This window comes from Bos mutus, chromosome 24 (assembly GCF_027580195.1).
Source record: "Bos mutus isolate GX-2022 chromosome 24, NWIPB_WYAK_1.1, whole genome shotgun sequence".
NCBI classification, from domain to species: domain Eukaryota; kingdom Metazoa; phylum Chordata; class Mammalia; order Artiodactyla; family Bovidae; genus Bos; species Bos mutus.
In genome coordinates, this window is record NC_091640.1 from 42429915 (window position 1) to 42455576 (window position 25662).

A 25662-nucleotide genomic window follows, 5' to 3' on the forward strand; every position below is an offset into this window, starting at 1 on the left:
CCACTCCAGTATTCCTGCCTGGAGAATTCCATGGACAGAGGAGCCTGGCAGGCTACAGTACATGGAGTCACAAAGAGTTGGATATGACTGAGTGACTAACGCTTTCACACTTTCATTTTCCAAGCTCCCCAAAAATAATGCTCAGAGAATCTACCTCTTTTTATCATTAAATAATGTAATCAATTAGGGTTAGAACTGCAGATGATGATTGCAGCCATGAAATTAAAAGATGCTTACTCCTTGGAAGGAAAATTATGACCAACCTAGAAAGCATATTAAAAAGGAGAGATTACTTTGCCAACACAGGTCCGTCTAGTCGAGGCTATGGTTTTCCCAGTGGTCATGTATGGATGTGACAGTTGGACTGTGAAGAAAGCTGAGCGCCGAAGAATTGATGCTTTTGAACTGTGGTGTTGGAGAAGACTCTTGAGAGTCCCTTGGACAGCAAGGAGATCCAATCAGTCCCTCCTAAAGAAGATCAGTCCTGGGTGTTCACTGGAAGGACTGATGCTGAAGCTGAAACTCCAATCCTTTGGCCACCTCATGCGAAGAGTTGACTCATTGGAAAAGACCCTGATGCTGGGAGGGATTGCCAGCAGGATTGGGGGCAGGAGGAAAAGGGGATGACAGAGGATGAGATGGCTGGATGGCATCACTGACTCGATGGACATGAGTTTGGGTGAACTCTGGGAGTTGGTGATGGACAGGGAGGCCTGGCGTGCTGTGATTCATGGGGTCGCAAAGAGTAGGACACAACTGAGCGACTGAACTGAACTGAATGTAATCAATAATATATAGGGTGCAGATATTTAAACAAATTTCAAATGGGAGAGAGGTATCATGAGCCCATCCTGGAGAACAGAGGGGAATCAGGAAGGAAACATGATTTTACTATCGGTCAGTGACATCGTGTCTCTTCTTCACCAGATGGGTGACCTTGACCTAACACCCCTTATCTTCAGTTGTCAGTGCAGGTTTTCCTAGTTTTATGGCAAAACAGTGTTTGAACTGGAGACAGAAGTTCTTTCTGTAGGAAGCTTTGTAATTCAGTCATGGTTGTCTGTTACCAATGGCAAGGAAGGAAGTCCTTTACTGAGTGAGTTGGCCTCAAACACACCGTCCAACTTATCTTTCTCTCATTTTAAGAGGCTTTAAATTTTACATTTTTGTGATTGTTCTACTTCCTTTCAAACTGGAGAAGAGCAAAGGGAGGCAAGCACATGGCCCTTTATTTAGTCTTCAGGACAATCTCCACTTTGCGGAAGAAGAAAGAGGATAAACAATTTTCCCAACATCACACAGCTTCCAAGTCTGACTTCAGAGTCCACTCAGCTCACAGTAACTATCCCTTACCCTCCATCTACAATATGAGGAGAACTGAAAACAAATCTTGCCTTATCAAAAATAATAATGAAAAGTCCTAAGTCCGGAGAGCTTGAGTTAATGGATTTATTTTCACTGAATCTGGAAAAAACAGGGTGATTGTTTAAACCAGATAGTGTTTCAAAACTGTAAATACTATAAAAGAAATTTCAAATGTAAAAGCAGAGGTTAAATTTTTAAATTCTGTCTTAACCAGAAGAAAAAGCACCTTCATAGTTCTATTTCTAGGACACTGACAAACGTTGTACAGTTTGTGAACTTGAATGCAAGAGATAGGTAGTTAGGACCTTGCTGTAATGATTTTTAACACCATGTACCCTTTTTAACATTTACCTTAAAAACAGCAGAATATGCATATGCCACAGAATTGTATATTTTTTACTCACAAGGATTTTAGGCAATATCATCATTTCTAATCTGCAGAGGTTTATGGAATCATATTCATTCTTTCTTCATTGTTGTATTTTAATAAATATCAAGGGAAAATGCTGTTCATTTGTGAAGCACACACATTATTTGCCATAACTGAGAACTTTCTTTCTTTGATGTCATCATGGTTACCAATCTCAATATAAGTAATTTCAACTAACTTCAGTTTTATAGGTTTAATTTCTTGCCAAAGCTTATGAATGAGTACTTACAATTGTCTTGGGTCAAATGTCCAAATACAGTCTTTTAAGGAATTTTTTTCCCTGTAAATTTTATCTTTCAATTACCAGATCAATTACTTTTTAAGTCACTGTTACCTAGACTCATATGACAAAGTGCAGTTATTAGAACAAACAGGTCAGTGACAGAGCGACTCCCGCTTCTATTTGCCACAGAGTGAAATCTGACGTGTCCCCTGATCCAGCTAAAAATTCACAAACGTTTTACTCATTCTTACACTCTTCCAAATGCATCTATTTTTTTCTCCGGAGTACTTTAAAAATACCTCGATGGAAGCTTGCAGATTTAACCACTGACTCAGGGTGGCACAGTGCACAGACTGGAAGCTTCTTTAAAGGTAGAATTAATTTTTTTTTTTTTCCTCTGACAACTGCCAGGTGTTTCTTCTCTAAGAATGTTGCAGTAACTAAGTATCTAGGGCATGGGCCAAGACACAAACCTGAAAGGTTTCCAGTGTGAGTTAAGGGCGGATGGTAATGAAGAGACACCAGGTCAGGCCCAGGCCCTTAGGGTTAATGCATCTCACAGGGTAGCCCTCACGTCCCCGGACTTGTTTCCACGTGGCCGAGTGCGGGTGAGAATGCACATGCATGAGGACCACACGAGGTGTACAAAGCAACCACCCAGCATAGGAGGGCACGAAGATCTGTGCATATCTCACTTTTCATGTCACAACCTACAAGGCCCCAGAAATCAAACCAGGAAGAGGCCCAGACTCAGACTTACCGATTCTTCGTTCTCAAATTCCGGGTTGCACTGCGCGGCCTCTTCGGCCACTGGCTTCTGAACAATGTTCCTACAGACCAGCCAGATGGTCAGGCTGGCGATGAACATGCCCACGTCAGGCACAAACACTCGGATCCCGTTGCCAGCGTCGGCTCCCTTTAAGCTATGGAGGGAAAAACAGGGAGGAGGAAATTCAGTTGTTTTGATGTTGCAATGGTTAAACCATCACAGAGTATGTTTGAATCTTCTTAAGACTTAAAGAATGCTCAGTTTCTGCCTGGAAGGTATCAGAAAGCTTTTCTCTGACTCCAGCCTTACATAATCTACTAAGACTCAGGAAGCTTTCAGGGAGTTTCAGAAATAGCATGAAGAACCCGAAACCAACTCTCACTCCTAAAACGTACTGATGAACTAAACTGTTATTAAATAAGCCATGTGTCCAGGACAGAGACAGGTGTTTGCAACCTGGTAGGAGCTGTTAAAGACTAGATGTACATGAGCAGCCCTGGAAGTAAATCCAAGTTTAGAGGGAAAACAGAGGAAACATTCAAGCCATCCTTGAACAGGAGCCCTTCATTACTTTGAATGCTGAGTCGATTTTGTTTTCCATCCTGTTCCAAGAAAAGGCAGGTCGTTAACAGAGAGCTCAGAAGATTTGGTCCCAGTGTCAGCAGGACCTGGTGGCTGTGTTTCATTGGGACCTTCCCCTTGTCCTGTGCTCCCCTCTGTCTCGAAGAGATAACACTGTTCATCTTTATTGCACAGGACTCAAATGAGAGTGACCCAATGTGTATCAGAGCTAAAACTTGTTTAGGGAAAAGCAGCAGAAGATAGGAAGTTATCTCATGTGAAGATACGTATTTTTCAAATACACTTTATGTGATGAAATATATAGTTGTCATTTACATTGGATATATGATGTATTTCGGTAAAAACATAATAAATAGCAAGACCTCTACCACCTAGAAATAATCATGTTGACATTTTAGTGAATTAAAAAATCATATGATATTGCTTCTATGTGGAATCTAAAAAAATGACGTGAACTATTTACAGAAGAGAAATAGACTCATAGACAAAGAAAACAAACTTCTGGTTACCAAAGGAGGAAGGTGAGGGGGAAGGGGTAAATTAGGAATTTGGGATGAACATATACACAGCACTGTATATAACAATAAGACCTACTGTATAGCACAGGGAACTCTACTCAATAGTTTGGAAACCATAAGAAACTACTATCCATGCAATCTTAGAGTTAACAAAACTAGGCTCATACTTTATCTATTGTTTTTGAAAATAATTTGTTCATTTAATACATCACTCACGTCTTCACAACTCACTGAAGATTTTGAAACCTTTACCACACTCACAGTCAGATAGTAGTTACTTAACTAGTCCACTACAGTTGCACATTTAGAATATTACCAATTATTTGGTACCATAATATGAATGTAAGTCAAGTCTTAAGTGAAGAGTCTCCTAATCCAGGATTTCCTACGAAAAATTCCTCAGACCAGTCTGACTGGCTTTTTATAAAAATGGTCTGGAAAAGGACCTCCCCATTAGAAGCCTGGGTTTTATACACAACTCTAAGTGAGAAACAGATTTAAGGGCCTAGATCTGATAGATAGAGTGCCTGATGAACTATGGACTTAGGTTCGTGACATTGTACAGGAGACAGGGATCAAGACCATTCCCATAGAAAAGAAATGCAAAAAAGCAAAATGGCTGTCTGGGGAGGCCTTACAAATAGCTGTGAAAAGAAGAGAAGTGAAAAGCAAAGGAGAAAAGGAAAGATATAAGCATCTGAATGCAGAGTTCCAAAGAATAGCAAGAACAGATAAGAAAGTCTTCCTCAGCAATCAGTGCAAAGAAATAGAGGAAAACAACAGAATGGGAAAGACTAGAGATCTCTTGAAGAATATTAGAGATACCAAGGGAACATTTCATGCAAAGATGGGCTTGATAAAGGACAGAAATGGTATGGACCTAACAGAAGCAGAAGATATTAAGAAGAGGTGGCAAGAATACACAGAAGAACTGTACAAAAAAGATCTTCATGACCCAGATAATCACAATGGTGTGATCACTCACCCAGAGCCAGACATCTTGGAATGTGAAGTCAAGTGGGCCTTAGAAAGCATCACTACGAACAAAGCTAGTGGAGGTGATGGAATTCCAGTTGAGCTATTTCAAATCCTGAAAGATGATGCTATGAAAGTGCTCCATTCAATATGCCAGCAAATTTGGAAAACTCAGCAGTGGCCACAGGACTGGAAAAGGTCAGTTTTCACTTTAATCCCAAAGAAAGACAATGCCAAAGAATGCTCAAACTACCACACAATTGCACTCATCTCACACGCTAGTAAAGTAATGCTCAAAATTCTCCAAGCCAGGCTTCAGCAATACATGAACGGTTAACTTCTAGATGTTCAAGCTGGTTTTAGAAAAGGCAGAGGAACCAGAGATCAAATTGCCAACATCCGCTGGATCATGGAAAAAGCAAAAGAGTTCCAGAAAAACATCTATTTCTGCTTTATTGACTATGCCAAAGCCTTTGACTGTGTGGATCACAATAAACTGTGGAAAATTCTGAAAGAGATGGGAATACCAGACCACCTGATCTGCCTCTGAGAAACCTATATGCAGGTCAGGAAGCAACAGTTAGAACTGGACATGGAACAACAGACTGGTTCCGAATAGGAAAAGGAGTACGTCAAGGCTGCATATTGTCACCCTGCTTATTTAACTTCTATGCAAAGTACATCATGAGAAATGCTGGGCTGGAAGAAGCACAAGCTGGAATCAAGACTGCCGGGAGAAATAGCAATAACCTCAGATATGCAGACGACACCACCCTTATGGCAGAAAGTGAAGAGGAACTAAAAAGCCTCTTGATGAAAGTGAAGGAGGAGAGTGAAAAAGTTGGCTTAAAGCTCAACATTTAGAAAACGAAGATTGTGGCATCTGGTCCCATCACTTCATGGGAAATAGATGGGGAAACAGTGGAAACAGCATCAGATTTTACTTTTGGGGGCTCCAAAATCACTGCAGATGGTGATTGCAGCCATGAAATTAAAAGACGCTTACTCCTTGGAAGAAAAGTTATGACCAATCTAGATAGCATCTTGAAAAGCAGAGACATTACTTTGCCAACAAGGTCCGTCTAGTCGAGGCTATGGTTTTCCCAGTGGTCATGTATGGATGTGAGAGTTGGACTGTGAAGAAAGCTGAGTGCCGAAGAATTGATGCTTTTGAACTGTGGTGCTGGAGAAGACTCTTGAGAGTCCCTTGGACTGCAAGGAGATCCAACCAGTCCATTCTAAAGGATGTCAGCTCTGGGTGTTCTTTGGAAGGAATGATGCTAAAGCTGAAACTCCAGTACTTTGGCTACCTCATGCGAAGAGTTGACTCATTGGAAAAGACTCTGATGCTGTGAGGGATTGGGGGCAGGAGGAGAAGGGGACGACAGAGGATGAGATGGCTGGATGGCATCACTGACTCGATGGACATGAGTTTGAGTGAACTCCGGGAGTTGGTGATGGACAGGGAGGCCTGGCATGCTGCAGTTCATGGGGTCACAAACAGTCGGACACGACTGAGAGACTGAACTGAACTGACTGAACTGAAACTTCTATGAACAGAGAAACATGGATGTGATGAGACATCCCTTTACCTCCATAAATAAAACACACATGGTTGTATGAAAGGTTTTAAAAAATAGCAAATTCCTTGCATTTGGGCTAAGAGTAAGAGAAATCAAATAGGAAAACTTCATCCAAACGTATAATACTGTGAACACTTCATCCAGATTTTACAATTACTTATAAAATTTATAATCCAAATCTATAATAAGTAAATCTGATGATTGATTTCATCATAAGAAAACCATAGAGGTTTCACCTACTTTGCAAGTACACCTAACGCGATCAGACAGAGCAAAGGAGGATTCACATCATCAGAACGAGAATTCAGAGATCAAGGAGAGAGGCCAGGAGATGAAAGCCAGGCTGGGCGGGGAAGTATTTCCTGGATGGGGCTGAGGTCGGGGGAGCCGGCAGTCCCTCCTGAGTGGATTTGGGGGATAAATTACTGCAGCTCTTTTGCCGAAAACGAATTGATCATGACATTTTATGAGAAGCACAAACCAAGCCGACTGGCGGGAAAGAGTTCTCTGAGGAACATACCCAGAGTCCCACCCGGCACAGTGGACCCAGGAGCCACTGTTCCTGCACCTCCCCCACTCCCGCCGCCCCCAACCTTCACTCTATACATGGCTCTCAATTTGCAAACAGTGGCTTCGAGTCAACAGCCTCAGCTTTGTGCTCCTAGGTCCCCAAGGAGACACTCGATCACCCACAAACATGAAGAGAGTAAATGAACCCCAACTGCAAAGCAATTACTCCCCAGCCATGAAAGAACGCAGCTCCCAGAAACAGGACTGGGCTGTGGTCCAGCTCAGAGTGGAATCCATCAGCCATGGAGGTGCCAACCTGTTAGCTGGTGCTGTTACCCGAGCTCACAAAGCAGCACATTCAGAGCACTGCCAGCTCACGGGCTCCAGGAACCTCCAGAAGATGACGGTGTGGGCTGCGGACAATAACCAGGTCAGAGTCCACCTGATACCTCCCATGGGGACCATATTATCACTACAGTCTCTATCTTCACTGTCTAGACCAGAGTCAACTGAAGCACATTCATGAGAGAGCTAGTCCTCAGAAATACTGGGAATTAAAGCAAAACATGACCAAAAAAAAAAAAAAAACACCTGCCTCTGGTCAAATAAGTGTTAGAAAATCATGACGGTTATTATTATAATAAAGGACTTGAGAAGTTCTGTAGAAAAACAGTAAATTGGAGTTTGTATAAACCTCTGGGCTTCCCAGGTGGCTTAGTGGGTAAAGAACCCACTCACAATGCAGGAGACACAGGAATCATAGGTTCGATCCCAGGGTCAGGAAGGTCCCCCGGAGAAAGGTACAGTAACCCACTCCAGTATTCTTGCTTGGAGAATCCCATGGACAGAGGAGCCTGGTGGACTACAGTCCATATGGTCGCAAAAGAGTCGGACACAACTGAAGCAACTGAGCTCGCGTGCAAATCTCTGCTTCCCAAATTTATCCGAGCACAAACCATTTCTTAACGTTTTATCTAAAATCTACTACATTCTGCTGACCTACTGCTCATGGTACAGGTTTTAGAAAATGCTGAGCTGGAGTCTCCTCAATGGTCTAGATTTTTTATCACAATGAATGAATACTTTGGAAACTGTACTTAGATGTAACTAATACTCATATATTTGGTTTTGAATAAGCCCCTAATAACTACAGTGCCAGCAACACCTGATTTTTTTCCCTCATCCCCTCTCCCAGCTGTCCACCCCCTCTCCCAAATGTCCACTTGCTCTTGGGACAGACTGGAAGAGACCAGAAAGCACACGACAACTCACAAAGCTGCTCATTCAGTCCCAGCACGTGCCCAAGACCATCTGCAGACACCCATCTTCCTATGGGAGGTCTCTACCCAGTGCCTGACCATATCTCCACACGTCTCCCTTCACCACCTCCTCTTCTGAATGACTGTCACTTTACCTCGGGGTGTCCCTTCTGCCAACCAGGCCAAGCTAAACTTCTAGAAGCACAGTTTGGACTTGCTCACTGCACCAGTGATGAGAAAGGCCCATATTCCCAAGCTCACCTACGGGGCCTCTGTATTGCAGACGTGTGTGCCTTGTCTCTTGCTAAGACTTCCTCGAACCTCAAATTCCAGCCGTGCTGGCTGCACATCCAAGGACAGGCAAGTGTTTGTCCCTCTGAGTCAGAGCACGGTCTTCTCCCTCGGACCACAAAGCCCTCCTCACATACACTTCCACGTCATCCTCATCAGTCAAGACTCCCCTCCCTCATCTCCACCTCAAAGCCTATCATCTGTTTCCTTTAGACCCCTAACACTTTATGTTGGTCACTTATTTGTGAATCTCTATATCCAAGAGGACTATATATATATATGTATATATTATATTTGTATGTGTGCATGTGTGTGTGTACATGTGGTACAGTGTGTGCTCTGAATACAGGCTGGCAGAATTAATGCGATCTCCAAATATTTGCTCTTTCTTTCCTATGACAATAGTTTGTGCAAAGTCCTGCTGAAGAATTAGATCAGGTGTCTTCCACAAGTATCTCCATAATTCAGTTCAGGGAAGATAAAGTACAAAGGGCAGGACAGTTACTAGTGTCTGTGGAGCGTCTGAGGACCGGAGGTTGATGAGTAACAATCTCAGTTCTTTGGATGTGAGTTAATGGTCACAATTGGAAACTATAAACCATTAAAAATATATATGCACTTTTTGCATACACCAGAGAAAACATTTCAAGAACAAGAACTATTAATTGTATCCAATGAACATGAAATGGCTTAATTTGGTCAGATTTTTTATTTATTCCAAAAATATTTATTATGCCTCTATTGAGTGCCAGGCCCTCTCCCTGAGCACTGAGTGTTGGTTATGAAAGTGTGTCTTAAACACAGAGATAAATCAGGAAGAGGTGCTGCAGCCAGGTCCTCCTTGCTGGACTCGGACTCTGGTGAAGCATCTGCAAAACCAGAAGGGCTGAAGGGTTTGGAGCAAAGGACTCTCCACCATCACCAAGGAATTGAGCCCAGAAGGAAGTCACAATCTGGTCGCAGGAAGTGGGGCTGGGAGGTGGCCTTTCCATGGTGAGGGTGAGGTATGGACATGAGGTACGGACATGAGGTATGGACGTGACAGGTCACCCTGGACCCACGTGGGGTTTGTGCCTGAGAGAGGTCTTGGCTGGAGGGGCAGAGTGAGAGATTTCTTCTCATGTAGGTTGGCTAAAGTCCATGGAGTAAGTCAGATGGTCCAGGGACTGCACAGAGTATAAATATTTATGGAAGGCTCTGTAAATGAATTGTCGGTGTTCATTTCAGAACATTTAATAACAATTAAAATGTTTTAATAGTGTAATTAATTAATTTATTTTTGGTGGCACTGGGTCTTTGTTGCTGCACGGGTTTTCTCTAGCTGCAGAGATCGGGGGCTAGTCTCTAGTTGTGGTGGCCGGGCTTCTCATTGCCGTGGCTTCTCTTGCTGCAGAGCACAGGCTCTAGGGTGAGTGGGCTTCAGTAGTTTTGGCTCCCAGGCTCTAGAGCACAGGTTCAGTAGTTGTGGCGCACAGGCTTAGTTGCTTTGCAGCATGTGGGATCTTCCCAGATCAGGGATTGAAACCACGTCTCCATTGGTAGAATTGGCAGATGGATTCTTATCCACTGAGCCATCAGGGAAGCCCAACAAATTAAATTTTATTTCAAGTAAATCCTGTGTTTGAAATCAGGCTGACCAGGTTATATGAAGAAGCCCTGTTCTAATATATTAAGGAGATTGATGTATACATTTCCCCATAAAATGTTATCCTATATCGCATGACCTTCCGGGCTCAGCTCAATTACATTTTCTGTATAGAAAAGCACAAGCTAAACAACTTAAAACCTCATTTCTCTTCAACAGGCAGACATTTCCTCTCCAAACCGGTTACAGTCACATGATCCTATTTGTGCAGGGTGATTATTCCTCTTGAAAGGGAGTCTAGGAAGCTGGAAGATGGGAAAAAAATTCTTTATCCATCAAGAGGAGAGAAAATGTAGCCATAAAACACTGTGAATCAGTAAGTTAGTGCAAATGTATGTGCAACCTGGATCTACACCAATAAACATGGATGCATCTCACAAACACAATATTGAGAGAAAAAAAAAAAAAGAAGTAGCAAGCATACAGAATATTGATCACTTACGGACTCACCCGTAAAGAACTCCATGAAAGCAACAAACATGTTTCTGGACAGAGAGAGGAACACAGTCACCTGTGTTGCAGCACCTAGGTTCTTAACTTTGAAAGCTGGTTGGCATGCACAAAAGTGTATTTTTAATATTGCATATTATTTTTTAAAATCAGAAGTGTCATACTGCTCAGAATTCCTCATGTAGAATATATCATGAAAACACAAAGTCGATTACCTGCCTGGGAAAGAAAATGACCAACTGCTGCAGTCTCAGCCATGATTATATTTGGTCAAACTCAATTACCATCCTCCCATCTAAGTCCGGGGAAGCAGTGAGGTTGGGGTGGATGTTCATGGGCAACCCACTTTGCTTTTGTAAGTCTCAGTTTCTCACCAACAAAATGACTTCTCAGGGTCTTCCCAACTGTCAGGTTTCATTGTGACTCAGAAAATTCAAAATAAAGAGACAGGGAAATTGAGAAGGGAATTGAGACTGGGAAAGAGGAAGAGTGTTGGAATTCCAGGTATGGCTGAAAGAAGAAGAGTGTTGGAATTTCAGGTAGGGCTGAAAAGCAGACTTAGGAACAAACACAAACGCTGTTACCTTCAGAAGCTGGAAAAGTACAACCCCATTCATGCCACTCCTTTGGGAGCCAGCCCTTTGGTTCAGAGTTGGTAGGAAGGTCAACTTCAATTGAATTCCAATAAAACAATTAGAAGGCAAATGAGCATTATTTAGATGAATATGAACTACTGAGATGGTTGTACCTGGTCTTCTGGTGGCCTCTGGAGCCCAGGCACTGATGCTTGGTCACCATCCCATAGCAGGGGAGCTGCACAGGGACAGGGATGCCCCAGGCACCCTCCCTGAGTCTCGTCGGGGCCCCACTTCAGCACCAATGCAGACTGGTTCACCTTCTCTTTCCTCCGGGACCCCTCATTTCCCCAGCAGTGTCAACGATTGTGCACAGTCTAGCTCCTGAAATACAACCTTTGTCTCACACTCCCTCCACCAGCCCACCCCATGGTGATCCTCTGATTGGTTTGCACGGCCCTGTGAACAATCAAAACACAGGAGGTAAGAAGAATCTAGTCTAGTCTCTCTGGAGCTGGGTGATTCACTCCAGGAGTTTGAAGGACACAGTCTCAGGGTTCCTTCTGCTTGACCTGAACTGCAAAGATTTTGAGTCTAACCTGCACGTGCATTTCTGTGGTAAAGCAGGCCTCATGTGTCACTGTGACAGACACACAAGCATGGGCCCAGGCACAGCGAAGCGGGCATGGACCTCCAGTCTCCCTCTTGCCTAAGCACCACCCGCAGCTCATGGCTCTCTCAGCTGCAGCCACGACTAACCAGTTTGTAATCAAATAAATGCAGTGGCACCAGCCAGCATTTTCCTTTTCATGAACACAGCAAAGGAAGAGAGGAGTACACTGCATGCAGTAAGAGGAGCTGTTGCTTTGGAAACTGGATGTATTTGCATTGTACTGGGTTGTGGCATAAAGTGTACAGGTGTAGTCACAATGGAAAAAAAAGCTTCAGACTCACTCTCTAGCACAACTCAGTTCCATCAAACAGATAGGGGGCAGTTGTGCCGAAGACAGATGGAGAAAAAACAGATCCTTCCTCCAAATCTCTTGGAGCTGAATGTATTACAAAGTTCATACTTTTCCAGATCTCAGGAAGGTGCCTCACCAGACTATGTAACCGTGGCAGGAGGCTCGAGGGCAGTGTCCCCTTCCCCAGCACACACACCTCATCCCTTCACACTCAGTGCAGTGCTCTCCCCCTGGCTCCCAGGTCAGTTCAGGTCAGGTTTTTGCCACCGAGAAATCAGACTAAAATACCAAGTGTTGAGAGCATACTAGAATTTGAGATTGCAGGTGAAGGTTGAAGATCCATACTCCAGCACATCATAACAAACTAGAAACACTAAGCTCTGAAACAAACCAAAATTGCTCAGGAATAAAATGTTAATCAAACAAATGCAAAAAACTCTGAATTTTCACCTGTCCAAAGATGCACCCTATGCTCAGTAAATCCAAGAAATGAAAATAAAAATTTGTGAAGTAAAAATTATAGTGTCTTGGCCCACACTGTGAACAGAATCACCAAAGCATCTTTCTACATACACTTCTCCGTGCAGCTAAAATGTGATTGAGTTTTCAAGGTTTTTTCAGAAAGCACTTTGAGTAATTTAGGGTTCACTAACTAAAGAGGCTGAAGGCAGAGGACATAATCAAGGGACATATCACATAAATTTGTCCACACAAAGGTCTGTAGGCAAAGGTTTAGAGCAGCTTCATTCATAATCACCAATAGCTGAAAACATGCCAAACACCTACCAGCTGCTCCCTGGATAATTTGCGGTGATCTATACAACGGAATACAATTTGCAATGAAAGTAAGGATGCTTTCAACTTCTATGGTTGAACCTAAGAAGTATTATGTTAAGTGAAAGAAGCAAGATATGAAAACCACAAACTATGAGTCCATTCATATGACAACCTGGAAAAGGTGAAACCAGAGAAAGAGAACTCTGATCAGTGATTGCTTGGAGCTGGGGGAGGTAAGGGATTGATGACAAAGGGGCAGAAGGAGACTTTCCGGAATGGTGAAGATATTATAAATCTTGAAATGGAGGTGATGACATGGCTGCCTAGGTTGTCAAAGTCATAGAATGAGACACCTAAAAAGGGGAGAATTTCCCAGGCTGTAAATTACACCTCAATAAACCTGATGAGGGAGGCACTGGAGAAACACAGAGTGAGTGGCAAGGGTAACTTGAGAGGAAACCCCAAATCTGAGACAATGTAATTGATGGATAAAGAAGCTTTGGTATATGCACAGAATGGAATATTACTTAGGCATAAAAAGGAGTGAATCTGAGTCAGTTCTACTGAGGTAGATGAACTTAGAGCCTATTATAGAGTGAAGTAAGTCCGAAAGAGAAAAACAGATATCATGTACCAGCGCTTATATATGGAATCTAGAAAGATAGTACTGATGAACCTATCTGCAGGGAAGCAGTAGAGACACAGACACAGAGAACAGACTGATGGGCACACTGGGGGATGGAGAGGGTGGGAAAAAATTGAGAGAGTAGCACTGAAACATATATACACTACCATAAGTAAAACAGATAGCCAAAGGGGATTTGCTGTATAGCACAGGGAGCTCGACCCAGAGCTCTGTGACACTCTGGATGGGTGGGATGGGGTGGGAAGTGGGAGGGAGGGGACATATGTATATCTATGGCTGATTCTTGTTGATATATGGCAGAAACCATCACAATATTGTAAAGCAATTATCCTCCAATTAGAAACAAATAATTAAATAAATAAATGGCAGGAAAACCTAATAAGTACTTGATACAAATGTCCTGTATAAACCATCTGCATCTATAAATGTGTAACTGTTGAAAATGTACTGAATGGCAGAGAGGGTCCCAGGAAGGAAGGTGGTCCCCAAGGTCCCTGAATCTCTCTCCTCAGTATTTCCATGGAGCTGCTCCTTGGCCATTTCTCCCAGGGGACTTTCCCATGCAAACAATTTATGGCAGGGATAAAATTAACCACGTGGGTGTGGAGGAGACAGTTTCTTCTGCAAATCCCTGTGCTTGAAATTCTGGGAAATTATGTTTTAACAGTTCAAGGCCTATTACAAAATCGCTGATTTATGAGATTGGAGCTAGGTTATTGGGAGACTTTCTTCTAAACACAGATTCATTATTTTTATAAATAAGCAAATAAAATAAACACTTCTAGAGTGAGCAGTGGCCACTGAGGTTTGCATGCCTGCAAATCTGAACAGTGCACGTTTCTGTCCTGTTCTTGGGAAGTGGAAGAGATTAAGAGCCCCAAGGATGCTCAGGAAGTTCCTGCTTCCTTGGGTCCTCAGGTCCCGTCTCAGGACCCTCCTTGTGCAAACACTGACCCCCAGGATCCACCACCACGAAAGCAGCCGCCCACACTGGGTCCGTATGCTCTGGCCCCTGATGATGATGAACACAAGGCTGTCCCTGTTAACCTTGAGCACTGGGGAGTCCACTGAGAGTGGGTCAGCAGTTCAGGACAGGGTGTTTCTTACCCATCTTTTCCACTCTCTCCACGCCCGCCCCCCACCCAGGTCTACATGTATAAATGCTCCTTTCCTAACTTACATGAGAAATCATCATTTTTTTACAGTAAGTTCTTATAGTGGCACTGAATGTTTCCATAAGGGCTGGAATGAAGTTCTCATCCTCCCAGGGCAGCTGAACGAGCCCTTCAGCGAAGTGCCTGCTATGCTCTGGGCCCTGCCCGGCCCGGGAGCGTCCTCCAGCACACGGCATCTTATGTCCCACGTGTTTGGGTTCCACAATCCAGGCCCCTCCTTACCGACAGGGAATTGCCTGAAGGAGAGCTGAGTCTGGCCTGAGCGCCCACCTGGTTCCTCCTCCCCTACCTGGGCCTCAGCCAGCTATTGTTTGTCCAGAGAGAATGTGTGTCCAGAAACCTGGGGCTCCCCTGGCTTGTCCAGCAGAGAACACCCGGACCTGGTGGGGCAGCTCCATCCTACTACAGAGCCCCCACGGAACTGGGCTGGGTGGTACTGTGGTTACACAGCGGGCAGCCTCCGGCCTGAGTGGGACTGGGGACGTGGGGCCTGACTCAGGCGGTCAGAGTAGGAAGCACCCCTGGGACCCCACGGTGGGGGCAGCACTTCCTCAGACCCCGTGCCTGGCAACAGAGGGAGTGGGCTTTGTTTCTGTTTGTCTGCTTTGGTTTTATTTTTTTCCCTAAAAGTCACTTAGGCAACGTGTGGATAAGGACACGCAGCCCTCCAGGGGTGCAGGGGGGCAGTGAGGGGATAGACACTGACCACCAAGCCCCTCAGCCCAGGGACCCCACCGTCAGTGAAGAGTCAACCAGAACAGCATCTCTGCCATCTTCCTTTGGACCTTATGCTCCTCTTTCTGGAATGTGCTGGAGTCTACCGCTCTGAGGGTAAAACCAGTGCTGCACTCAGATGCCTGAGGACTGGGCCCCGCTGCCCCACAGCACAGCGCACGTCCATCAGCGTCCCAGCGGGAGACACCAGCGCGTCCACAGAAACACGCTCACTCCAGGATGAAAGCAGTGACCTGCCTGGACTCCTCAGTCAGTATATCTCACCAGTCAGAGCAAAGAGTGGACATTTCAAACCTACCCACTTCTTGCGAGGACCGGGTGAGACAACCTTCCCTCTGTGTGGGGCAGGCGGGTCAGGACGGCCACGTGAGGGTACCCCAGGCTGCTCTGCCTGTTCCCACCTGGTGATTACAATCCCTGGGCTGCTGGCTTGCTCACTGACCAGCGTTTTCACTTGCTCTCTGGATGACAGGACCCCAGGCCACTTCTCCATCCCCAGGAAGAGTGAGGTGGGCATCAACCTCAGTAGTGACCACAGGAAGGGTGTGGAAGGGGGACTTGTACATCAGAGCCTCTCAGAGGCAGAAGGGAGTCCGTCATGGGTGAGGCAGTGGGTACAGGATGGTCTGGGGAGGGCAGGGTAAGAGATTAATACACCGGCCTCAGACGAGTGGGGTCCTGTCTGACCACAGCTTCCCGAGCCCCCTTGGCACCAAGGGATGTGATCAACTGAGGTGCCATGAGCGCTCCTGTTGTGTGATAAGACCTTCAGAGGTCCGCAAGGCTTAGGGAAGAGGAGGCACAGGCTTCACAAGGCGAAAGACTTAATGCCACCTGGTCCTGCATAAAGAAGTCACTTAGTCCTCTGAATCCTCATTTACACACCACTGAGTGAATGAAACCACTAGACTCTGGAAGGTGTGCGACACCGTCACGTTTGCTACTTCCAAGATTTCGTGTATGTTTAGAAGTCTGTGTGGCTGTAAGCATGTAGAGATAAGTCGGGGGAAAAAAGAAGAGCCAGGAGGAACTGTTTCCACTTTGTTCACCGTGGGTGATGGGGTTTCTGAGGATTCTGATGTAAAACCCACACAGCTCCTCTGAAATCTGCCTCATACAAACTGTCGCTTCATGAAAGCAACAATGCTCGGTCGCGAGCTGAGGTGTTTACCTGGCTGGGCTGCGGGAAATAAATTTCACTGCAGTTACAGCTATGAAAGAGCTAATTTCAGGATCTCACGATGCAGAGCAAATGAGAAATCTGAACTGAGGCTTGGGAGTATTTGCTAGCATGATTCCCCAAAACATTCCATTCTACAGACTCAACATCCAGATATTACCTCCGTATCAAACAGTGTGAACTTCCTATTATTCACGGTGCTGTCTGCACCAAGGTTTGAAAAAGTTCTCAGAGATCTATTACACAGTTCATTTGCTCATGTCATTAATGAAATATAAAACGTTCTGGCTTGGTACCTCACATTTTGTACAGAACAAGGTGCCAAGCTTACCACCTGGGAATTTGGGATTTCAGTTCATGAATGCACCATTCTCCACAGGACCTGATCTTTATCACTCATTCATTCAGAGACTGTTTATATTAAGTCCTAGGGACCTGACTTAGTGAAGTTGGAGATTACAAATCAGAAAATCTTTCCTTCCAGACATATTTTGAAGGAAAAAGGAGGAAGGATTACATCTTTTTTTTTTCCTAGAAGAAAAATAGATCTGTTCACCAAATACTTACTAAATGATGTCATTGTACTTGAATTAAAAAAAAGTTCCTTTCCAAGTTGGAAGTCAAAGTTAGGTAAAGCTCTCAGCCTAAGAAATGGATATCACCTACTTTTATTATACACACACAAACAATACACACACATATATACTCATGCACACACAGACACACACACACATGTGTGCATATATTAATCATAGCTTTTACTTTCCATTTCGAGTATAACCAAGGTATTTCAGCCGATCAAAGAAAACAGCAAAATTGATCAGCTGCATGAGTAAAGTCCAATGAAATGGATTATATGATATCATAGGATATAAAAGTCTCAAACATAAGATCTAACTTTTCTTTCAATTGTATGGGAGTTAGTGACACACGTTATGGACTGAATGTTTTCGTTCTCTCAAAATTCACCTACTGAAATTCTAACCCCTCAATGAGATGGTATTAAAATATGAGGGTCTTTGGGAAGTGATCAGCTCATGAGTGTTGAGACCCAGTGAATGGGACTAGTGCTCTCATAAAATGCTTGTTTCTGAAACATTTATTAAATGCCTATCACTGGACAACCCTTGGGCTGGCACTAGCAGGTGTAAAATGACAAGACATACACCTCAGCAGCAAGGGTCTAGAATGACGCACAGTAAGTCCACACAAGATCATGAACACACTTGGTGGCTTTGTGACAGGAGGTGTTGGAAGACAGAGGAGGGAGCCTGAGGGTGGTGGCTGTGGACCTGGGGAGGTTTGGGAGGAGGTGGGGTTGTTGGGTACCAACAGCTGCCATGTCCTGAAGAAACCACAGGCAGGAAAGCGGGAAAACAATGAAACAGTTTACAGACATCTGCTAAGCTCCCGGACGCTGCTGCCATGGAATCAGGTCCTCACGTGTCTCCCTCTATCTGGTCTTTTAGTTTGCTCACCAGGACGTATCTCATGGCAATATTACTACAAGGGCAGGCTCATTCCCTAGGTTCCCTCCTTCCTCCCCATCACAGAATGTACAGCAGAGGACAACTTGGCTTTCTTTTTCTTGGAGAAAGCTTTGAGGTTTGGCTGACTCAGTCACTTTTTTTTTTTTTTTAACATGTGACCACTTAGAAATACTGTTAGCAAATAGACTGACGGGCAAACTTTAAAGGACACAGTACTAAAAGGATCAATATCGCTCACAATGGCTCTAAAGGGCCAGACAGCTTCATTTAGGATATAATTGGAATTCCCTTGAAGAGAAAGACGGTGTTAAAATTGAGAAGAAATCAAGCAAGGCCATGTTTAACAGCACTGCATGACACAGTCTTTGCAACTGGCAATGCACAATAACCCCATCTATCAATATCTATTCTGTATTTCAAGACACTTGATGCAAGGCAGAGACAACTCCTGCCCTTACAGGAGAAAACATGTGACAACACAGGAAAACAAAGGGTGATGTTTTAAGATAACATCTAAAACTGGGGATGTGCACCAAACTTAGCCTACAGTTCAAAAATACAGCTTTCACTCAATATATCCCTTAATAATATTTTAATGTATACATCTTTTCAGAAGCATACCCATTTAGAGAGGCATTACGATATGCAAATTTTACTCCCTGACTTTCTTCAAAATATTCATAAAATAAGAACAGTCGATAAGACTTAAGACTAAAGACAATGTTCCCAGAGCTACAGGGATAGGAGATATAAACAACACAAAAGCAAAAAAAGCTATAATTCAAGCATTCAGTGTGGCTGGATGTAGAAAGCCAGGCAGACCTTCTCTTGAACGCAGGTCAATGCATGTGGCTACAGCTCTCTGGGTAGCTGCTTGGTTTTCTTTAGGTTTATTTACCTGTGAGATGGGGTCACAAAGTCTGGCCAGTAGCCAGTCCTGCCAACTTCCTGTTTTTTTAAATAAAGTGTTATTGGGACAAAGCATGCTCATTGCCTTCTGCTACCACAGAAACTGTATGGCCTATGGAACCTGAAATGTGGCCTCTCCCTCTTTAGAAAAATGTTTGCTAATCCTTGGTCTGTGGGGCTGCTGCACAGACTGAAAATGATGTGACACAGTCCTTGGTACATGGCAATTGTTTTCATTACATCATTATTCAAGTAGGCAAAAGGTTAAGGTCACACAAACTAGAAAGAAAGTGTTTCAATTGCCGAATCCTGCAGATCAATGAATCCTTAGCCATTTAAGAAGAAGCTCTTTCTCTTAGAGTTCCACTCAGGAGATGGCAAAGAACCTCAGCCTGAGCTCCACTCTATGGAAAAATGACTCAGGATTAACGCAGATTAGAAGGACACCAAGTTACCATTTCTCACCCATCAGGCTGGCAAAAAAACCTCGAGTATGACAGCACGTTATGTTGGTGAGGCTCTGGGGAAATAATTGCCGAAACTGCTGCCAAAATTTTAGGGAAACTTGGCAATGTTCATCAAAATTCCACAAAAATTTACTCTTTGATTGTACTCAGGAATCTATCCCTAGAATACCTGGCAAAAATACAGATGTGCACAAGGTTGTTCATTACAAGAGCCAAAGGCTGGAAAATGCCCAGATGGCCACCCTCAGGACAGATGGTGGATGCCAGGTCCAAAATCCTGGATGGTCTTGGTACCTCCTGCTGTGCTAGAAGGACAGAAATGAGAAAAGACCAGGCAGCCCTTGACAAAGGACAAGAAGTCACCATGAAGCTGTCCCCAACAGCCAAAGAGGAGCGATTTGAGTTTATGTGAATCAGAGGGTAGACTGACAAGGTAAACAAAGCCACAAACAGACACTTCAGACAAGACAGCGGTGCTGCAAGACAGAGGAGCTGGTTTCTTCAGAAGCTAGTGACAGGAAGAGAAACCCAATGAAGTTAGGAAAGACTCGGGGGACACAATCTCAATACGGAGGGGGAGATGTGGCAACAGAACAGAATCAGTGGTGACAGTGGAAACTGGTCACACAGTGGTGACCATTTCATGACGTATAAAAATATCAAATCAATACGTCATACACCTAAAGCTAATATAATATTGTATGTTAATTATAACTCAATAAAAATTTTTTTTACTTTTTAAAGTTGAAAAAAATTTAATAGTAAGTGTGGGCTTTAGGAGCATGCTAATTCAACCAGTGTCTATTAGATGACACTTTTGAGATGATCAGGAAGTGTATGCACTGATTGGTATTAGATGGTGCTAAGAACTGGCTGGTACTTGTATTCAATACCAGTGTGGCATCATGATTCTGCAAGAGAACATCCATTTTTTCACAGACATACACTGACTTAGGTAGGGATGATGACACAGTATCTGAGGTTCTCTTTACAGTATTTCAGTCCCATCCAACCCTAAAAATGGACAAAGCAAGTATAGCAATGTCTTCCTGAAGCCAGGAGAAAAATAACTGATGTTCAATTTGCTATCTTCTCTCCTTGACAAAACTTTGGGTCTTGAAAGACTTCTGTAAGTTTACAATAAACCTTGGTTTAGGGATAGAGTGAACAAACAAGCGGGCTTCCCTTGTGGCCCAGTGGTACCCGCCTGCCAATGCAAGAGACGTGGGTTCGATCCCTGGGTCAAGAAGATCCCCTGGAGAAGGGAATGGCTACCCACTCCAACATTCTTTCCTGGGAAATCCCATGGACAGAGGAGTCTGGCAGGCTATGGTCCATGGGGTCGCAAAGAGTCAGACACAACTTAAAGACTAAAACAAAAACAACAGCTTCTTTGGTTATCTTTGACATTTGTCGATACACAAAAGAAGAATCAAGAGAAAGATGCTTTGGGGAAGGTCTCACACACACGAAGCTGCATGTGATTTTTCAGCCTGAAAGCTTGTCCACCAGATCTGCCTGCCCCAAACCAACTTCATCCAATAACCTCAAGGACCAACCACGAGAACTCACTGAGAGATCGATGGTGACGGTGCTGATGGCATTGACAAGCAGGCAGAGAAATAAACAGACTTTTGAGTCAATTACAAATGGTAACAGAAATGCCATCACAGTCAGCCTGGTGATGAGGTATCTGTTCTTACTCACTACTGGAGAAATAATGCATTTTAAGGTATTTAATTTTCTTTTCATATGCTCTAAGCACTCCATCAGCTTGATTGATACACATAAAGACACATTTTGAAAAATGAGTAATACTCTCCTGTTAAATGTAATGAAATAGTAGCACATTGTAAGCTGTACTCTCCAAAATTCAACTCTTGATTTCATGTGGTGTTTGGAAAGCTAGAGGGCTGTTGACATTCTAATCACTGGACACCATGGCTTTACCTCCTCAAGGCACAGGATTTACATTTAAGTTTTAAGCTAAACATTTTATTCAGAAGTCTTCTGAATGCAAAAATGCTATTATGCTGAAAAGAATCTACCTTTAGAGTAAAAAAATTTTTAATTACTTTTCTGTCTCAATAGCTGTTCCGATGCTGCAAGTTCACTGTGAGATGTTAAATTGTCCGTATGGTGTCATTAGGGCTATACTGAGCCTATCTGCACATTTTCTGATGTTATCATGAGTCAACTTTTTTTCTTTTCAGGACATGCTGGTGCAGAAATGCTTTTAGCTAAGAGTGACATGATCTCAGCCTTTCACTTGGAGCAGATAAGATCAGATAATTTTAATAATTGGGAAGATATCAATATAAATATAAATTTCTCTGTACTAAACCTATAGAACTGAATATAACATATGACATCAGGAAGCAATAAGAAAGTCAACTCTCTTCTCTGCAATGCCCTAATTCTACAACTTATCTTTCACACTGGTTCATAGTAGAAGAAGCATTTTCACATAAATTGCCCTATTTAATCATCAAATTCAATCTGTGTGCAGGCAAGGATGGTATAAATCAAAGGTTTACTTTACAAGGAAACTGAGGCTCAAAAATGACAACTTACTCAAGGGCACAGTCACTGAAGTAGTGGTGGTGAGATCACCAATGGATAATCAGTGAACTGCTGGAATAAACAGGTCATGAGTAACCAAGCCCAGCTCACCTTTCGAAGCCGATTTGTCGGAAAGTCTTCTCCCAGGTTGAGCCTGCAATGGGAGGAAGGGACACAATTAATGCACATCAAAGACTCAGTTCTGTCCAGATTTATACAACCTAATAGAGATTTGCTTGTACTGATACATGTAAGTGGGGTGACTGTCTTCCCTCTCAGAGACCAGTCTGGGTGAGCACCCCCTGCCATGGACAACACCCATGCCTTCCACTGCTGACACGGCTGCCCATTAATCATCCTCTCAAAGTCTACAGGTGTCCTGAGCATAAAAATGAGTAACACTCTCCTGTTAAAAATAATGAAATAGTAGCACATTATAAGCTGTACTCTCAAAAATTCAACTTTTAACTTCATGTGGCATTTGGAAAGCTGGAGGACACTCTGATGTTCCAATTCACTGGCCATCATGCCTTTACCTCCTCAATACTGAAGCATGGGATTTATGTTTATTTTTAAAGCTAAACATTTTAATCAGAAGTCTTCTGAATGCAAAAGTGCTGTTTCCAATGACATGATCTGAAGGGTATCCAAGTCCCCAAAAGAAAAGCTGGGTATAAAAATGATTTTCTGTTATTTTTTCATGTTTCTCCTTACACTATAAGCGTGACTATTTTCTGAGTACTTTATATAAAGAAAATGCTCATGTTAATCAAAGACCATGTTAATAAAAGTCTGCATTTATAAGAGTTCAGGGTTCTGCTAAAGAAAATCAATCCTGAATATTCTTTGGAAGGACTGATGCTGAAGCTGAAGCTCCAATACTTTGGTCACCTGATGCAAAAAGCCAACTCATTGGAGAATATCTTGATACTGGGAAAGACTGAGGGTGAAGGAGAAGGGGATGACAGAGGATGAGATGGTTGGATGGCATCACTGACTCAATGGACATGAGTTTGAGCAAACTCTGGGAGGTGGTGAAGGACAGGGAAGCTCAGCGTGCTGCAGTCCATGGGGTCACAAAGAATCAGACACAAATTAGCAGCTGAAGAACAACAGGGGTTCTGCTCAGCCACACTGTCACATTTTCCCAATGCATTGTCTGGGGCAACAATAACTTGACTTCAGTAACTGTTCAAGTTATCACCTCTGCTCGCCTCCCAGACCTAAATCCATGAGCTATGTCATGTACTAGTTGCTTTAATAATCACAGAAGATAATCACCACCTTTCCATACAATTTGGTCCTGCAAATAGGAAGTGGAATGTTCAGCACTGGGTCTCCAGAGGCAGCTAAGAAGTTACACTGCTTCTTTTCCTGAAGTCTAAATAAACCAAGAGGGCATTTAGGTTTCTTTCTAGAGAACTCTCCCCCCAGCACTTTATTCTCAGGTGGCCACTCAGTGCCTCCAGGGCATTAGACAGGATGGTTTCCAAGCTAGTCTAAGTGGGTATCTCACTAAGGGACTTGAGTTCATACTACTTCGTTATGATAGAACATTTTCAATAACTGCTATAAATGATGCAGGATAAATTTGGGATCTGAACTATACACACCTGCATCCACACACAAATTTAAAGCAGATTCAGATTTATCTCCTCAGAGGAAGTTACTCTTGCCCAAGTGAATTCCAACAGACTTTGCTGAGTAGGAGGAAAGCCGTGGAATTTTCGTTAAGCAGTCCAGGAATTTCTCATGGCCTGGGGGAGTGGGCCCCATAAGAATGTCATGTGTCCTGTGAGTCACATGCTAGACAGTGGAGATTCCAGGCTCAGGAATTCTTGGACGACAGTTATCCTGCCCTTAAGATGCTAGCCATTAAGATGCTGGTCAAAAATTATAACCTGAATCAGAAACCACGCTGAATTTCAGGGGAGCTGGCAACAGCCCGGCCGAGACTCAGGTGGGAGAGATGAAGAACCTTGTGCCAAGTGAGAAGCAGACAGTCTGTGCTGGACCCAGTGGGGAGGGTCGCAGTGGGAGCCAGGGTAGGGAGGCATTCAGATGCTATTCTCCTTGACTTTCCTTGCTTTCATTGAGAAACAAGCCACCTTTAAAATTTTTCCACATTTCCATTTTTCCCCCTAGGTAGTCTCAGTGCATTCCTATATTGATTTTTTAAAAATAGACTCAATTTATTATCAAAGTAAAATAAAAATAAGTGACTTTGCTCTATTGTACTATCAGGCTTTTAAAACATGGAAATTTAAGTAAGAAATAAGTTTCATATTTCTGAGAGAAATAAACTTATTCAAAAGGTTAGAATAAGGTAAAAGTTTTGGGGACAAGACTTCTAGTGCTCCTTAAAATAAACATTATTAACCCACTCAACCAAGCACGGTGGAGATGGGGGAGCACACTTTTCTTCATCACTAGAAGTCAACTTAATTAGTAATTTGAGCATCCTACATACCATAGACACTCATCATTGTCTGCTGGTGATCCCCTACTAAGCACCTTAATATGTTAGGTATGGGACTGAATATATGAAAATATGGTTTTTGCCCTCAAATACCACATACTCCAGAGGTTTGGGCTTTTGTGTCTTTTGTGAGCACAGTCACGAGGGAACGAGAAACACACAATAAATGGAACAGACGTGTCCAGATCCTTTGGCACCAAGCATATTTTTGACAGCCCATTATTCAGTTGCTGGGGAATTCTTTTAAAGCCATTCCCCGTGTTTTACATGGTAAAGTAATATTATTCTCCTATGCCAGAAAAGTACAACACGGAGAGAAAAGTAGGAAAAACAAAGTCGCTGGCAGACTGCCTTGATTCAACACTTTTAAAAATGAGATTTATAATATGGAGCAGTCTAGAACACGTTACCATCTTCAGGTGAAAGCAAAGGACAGCAAAAACAACAGGAAAGGAAAATACAGCAGAGATATGGATACAGTTCACAAGAGGGGGTGTTCCTATCCAATTTAGATGAAGTAGTTAGAAATAATGCATTGCAGTTCTTCACTTGTAAAAACTGGTTACCAAAGGGGAAAGGTGAGAGGGGAGGGATGCATTAGGAGTTTGGGATGAACATATACAAACTACTGTATATAGAATAGACAACCAGCAAGGACCTGCTATATAGCACAGGGAACTCTGCTCAATATTCTGTAATAACCTGTAAGAGAAAAGAATCTGAAAGAGTATCTGCATATATGCCTATAATGAATCACTTTCCTGTGTACTTGAAACTAACACAACATTGTAAATCAACTATAACTCAATTTTTAAAAACCCATCAGGTTACACTCACACCTCATTAGGTGCCAACTTCATACATATTAGTTCATTTAATCCATGAGGTCAGTACCACTAACTCCCTGCTTTCAGGTGATCAGCTGAGGGGGGCAGACCCCAGATCCAGCACCATATTTATCTCCCTCCCTCACTGCTCTGTCCGGCATGGGGTTCTGTCCTCGTCTCTCCTTCCTTCTTCCTTTTCCTCTCCTTTTTGTCCTTCCTATCATTTGTCTCTTGCCACAATCTGGCTACAATGTGAGATTCCAAATGTTTTATTT

General features: G+C 43.2%; 1 protein-coding gene across 1 annotated transcript in view; it reads right to left on the bottom strand.

Moving 5' to 3' along the window:
* PIEZO2 (piezo type mechanosensitive ion channel component 2) overlaps positions 1–25662 on the bottom strand; it is a 255891-nt gene that overhangs the window by 114736 nt on the left and 115493 nt on the right. The window contains 2 exon segments of the mRNA XM_070361473.1: positions 2779–2941; positions 22193–22235. Of these exon segments, the coding sequence (XP_070217574.1) occupies positions 2779–2941; positions 22193–22235 (206 nt within the window).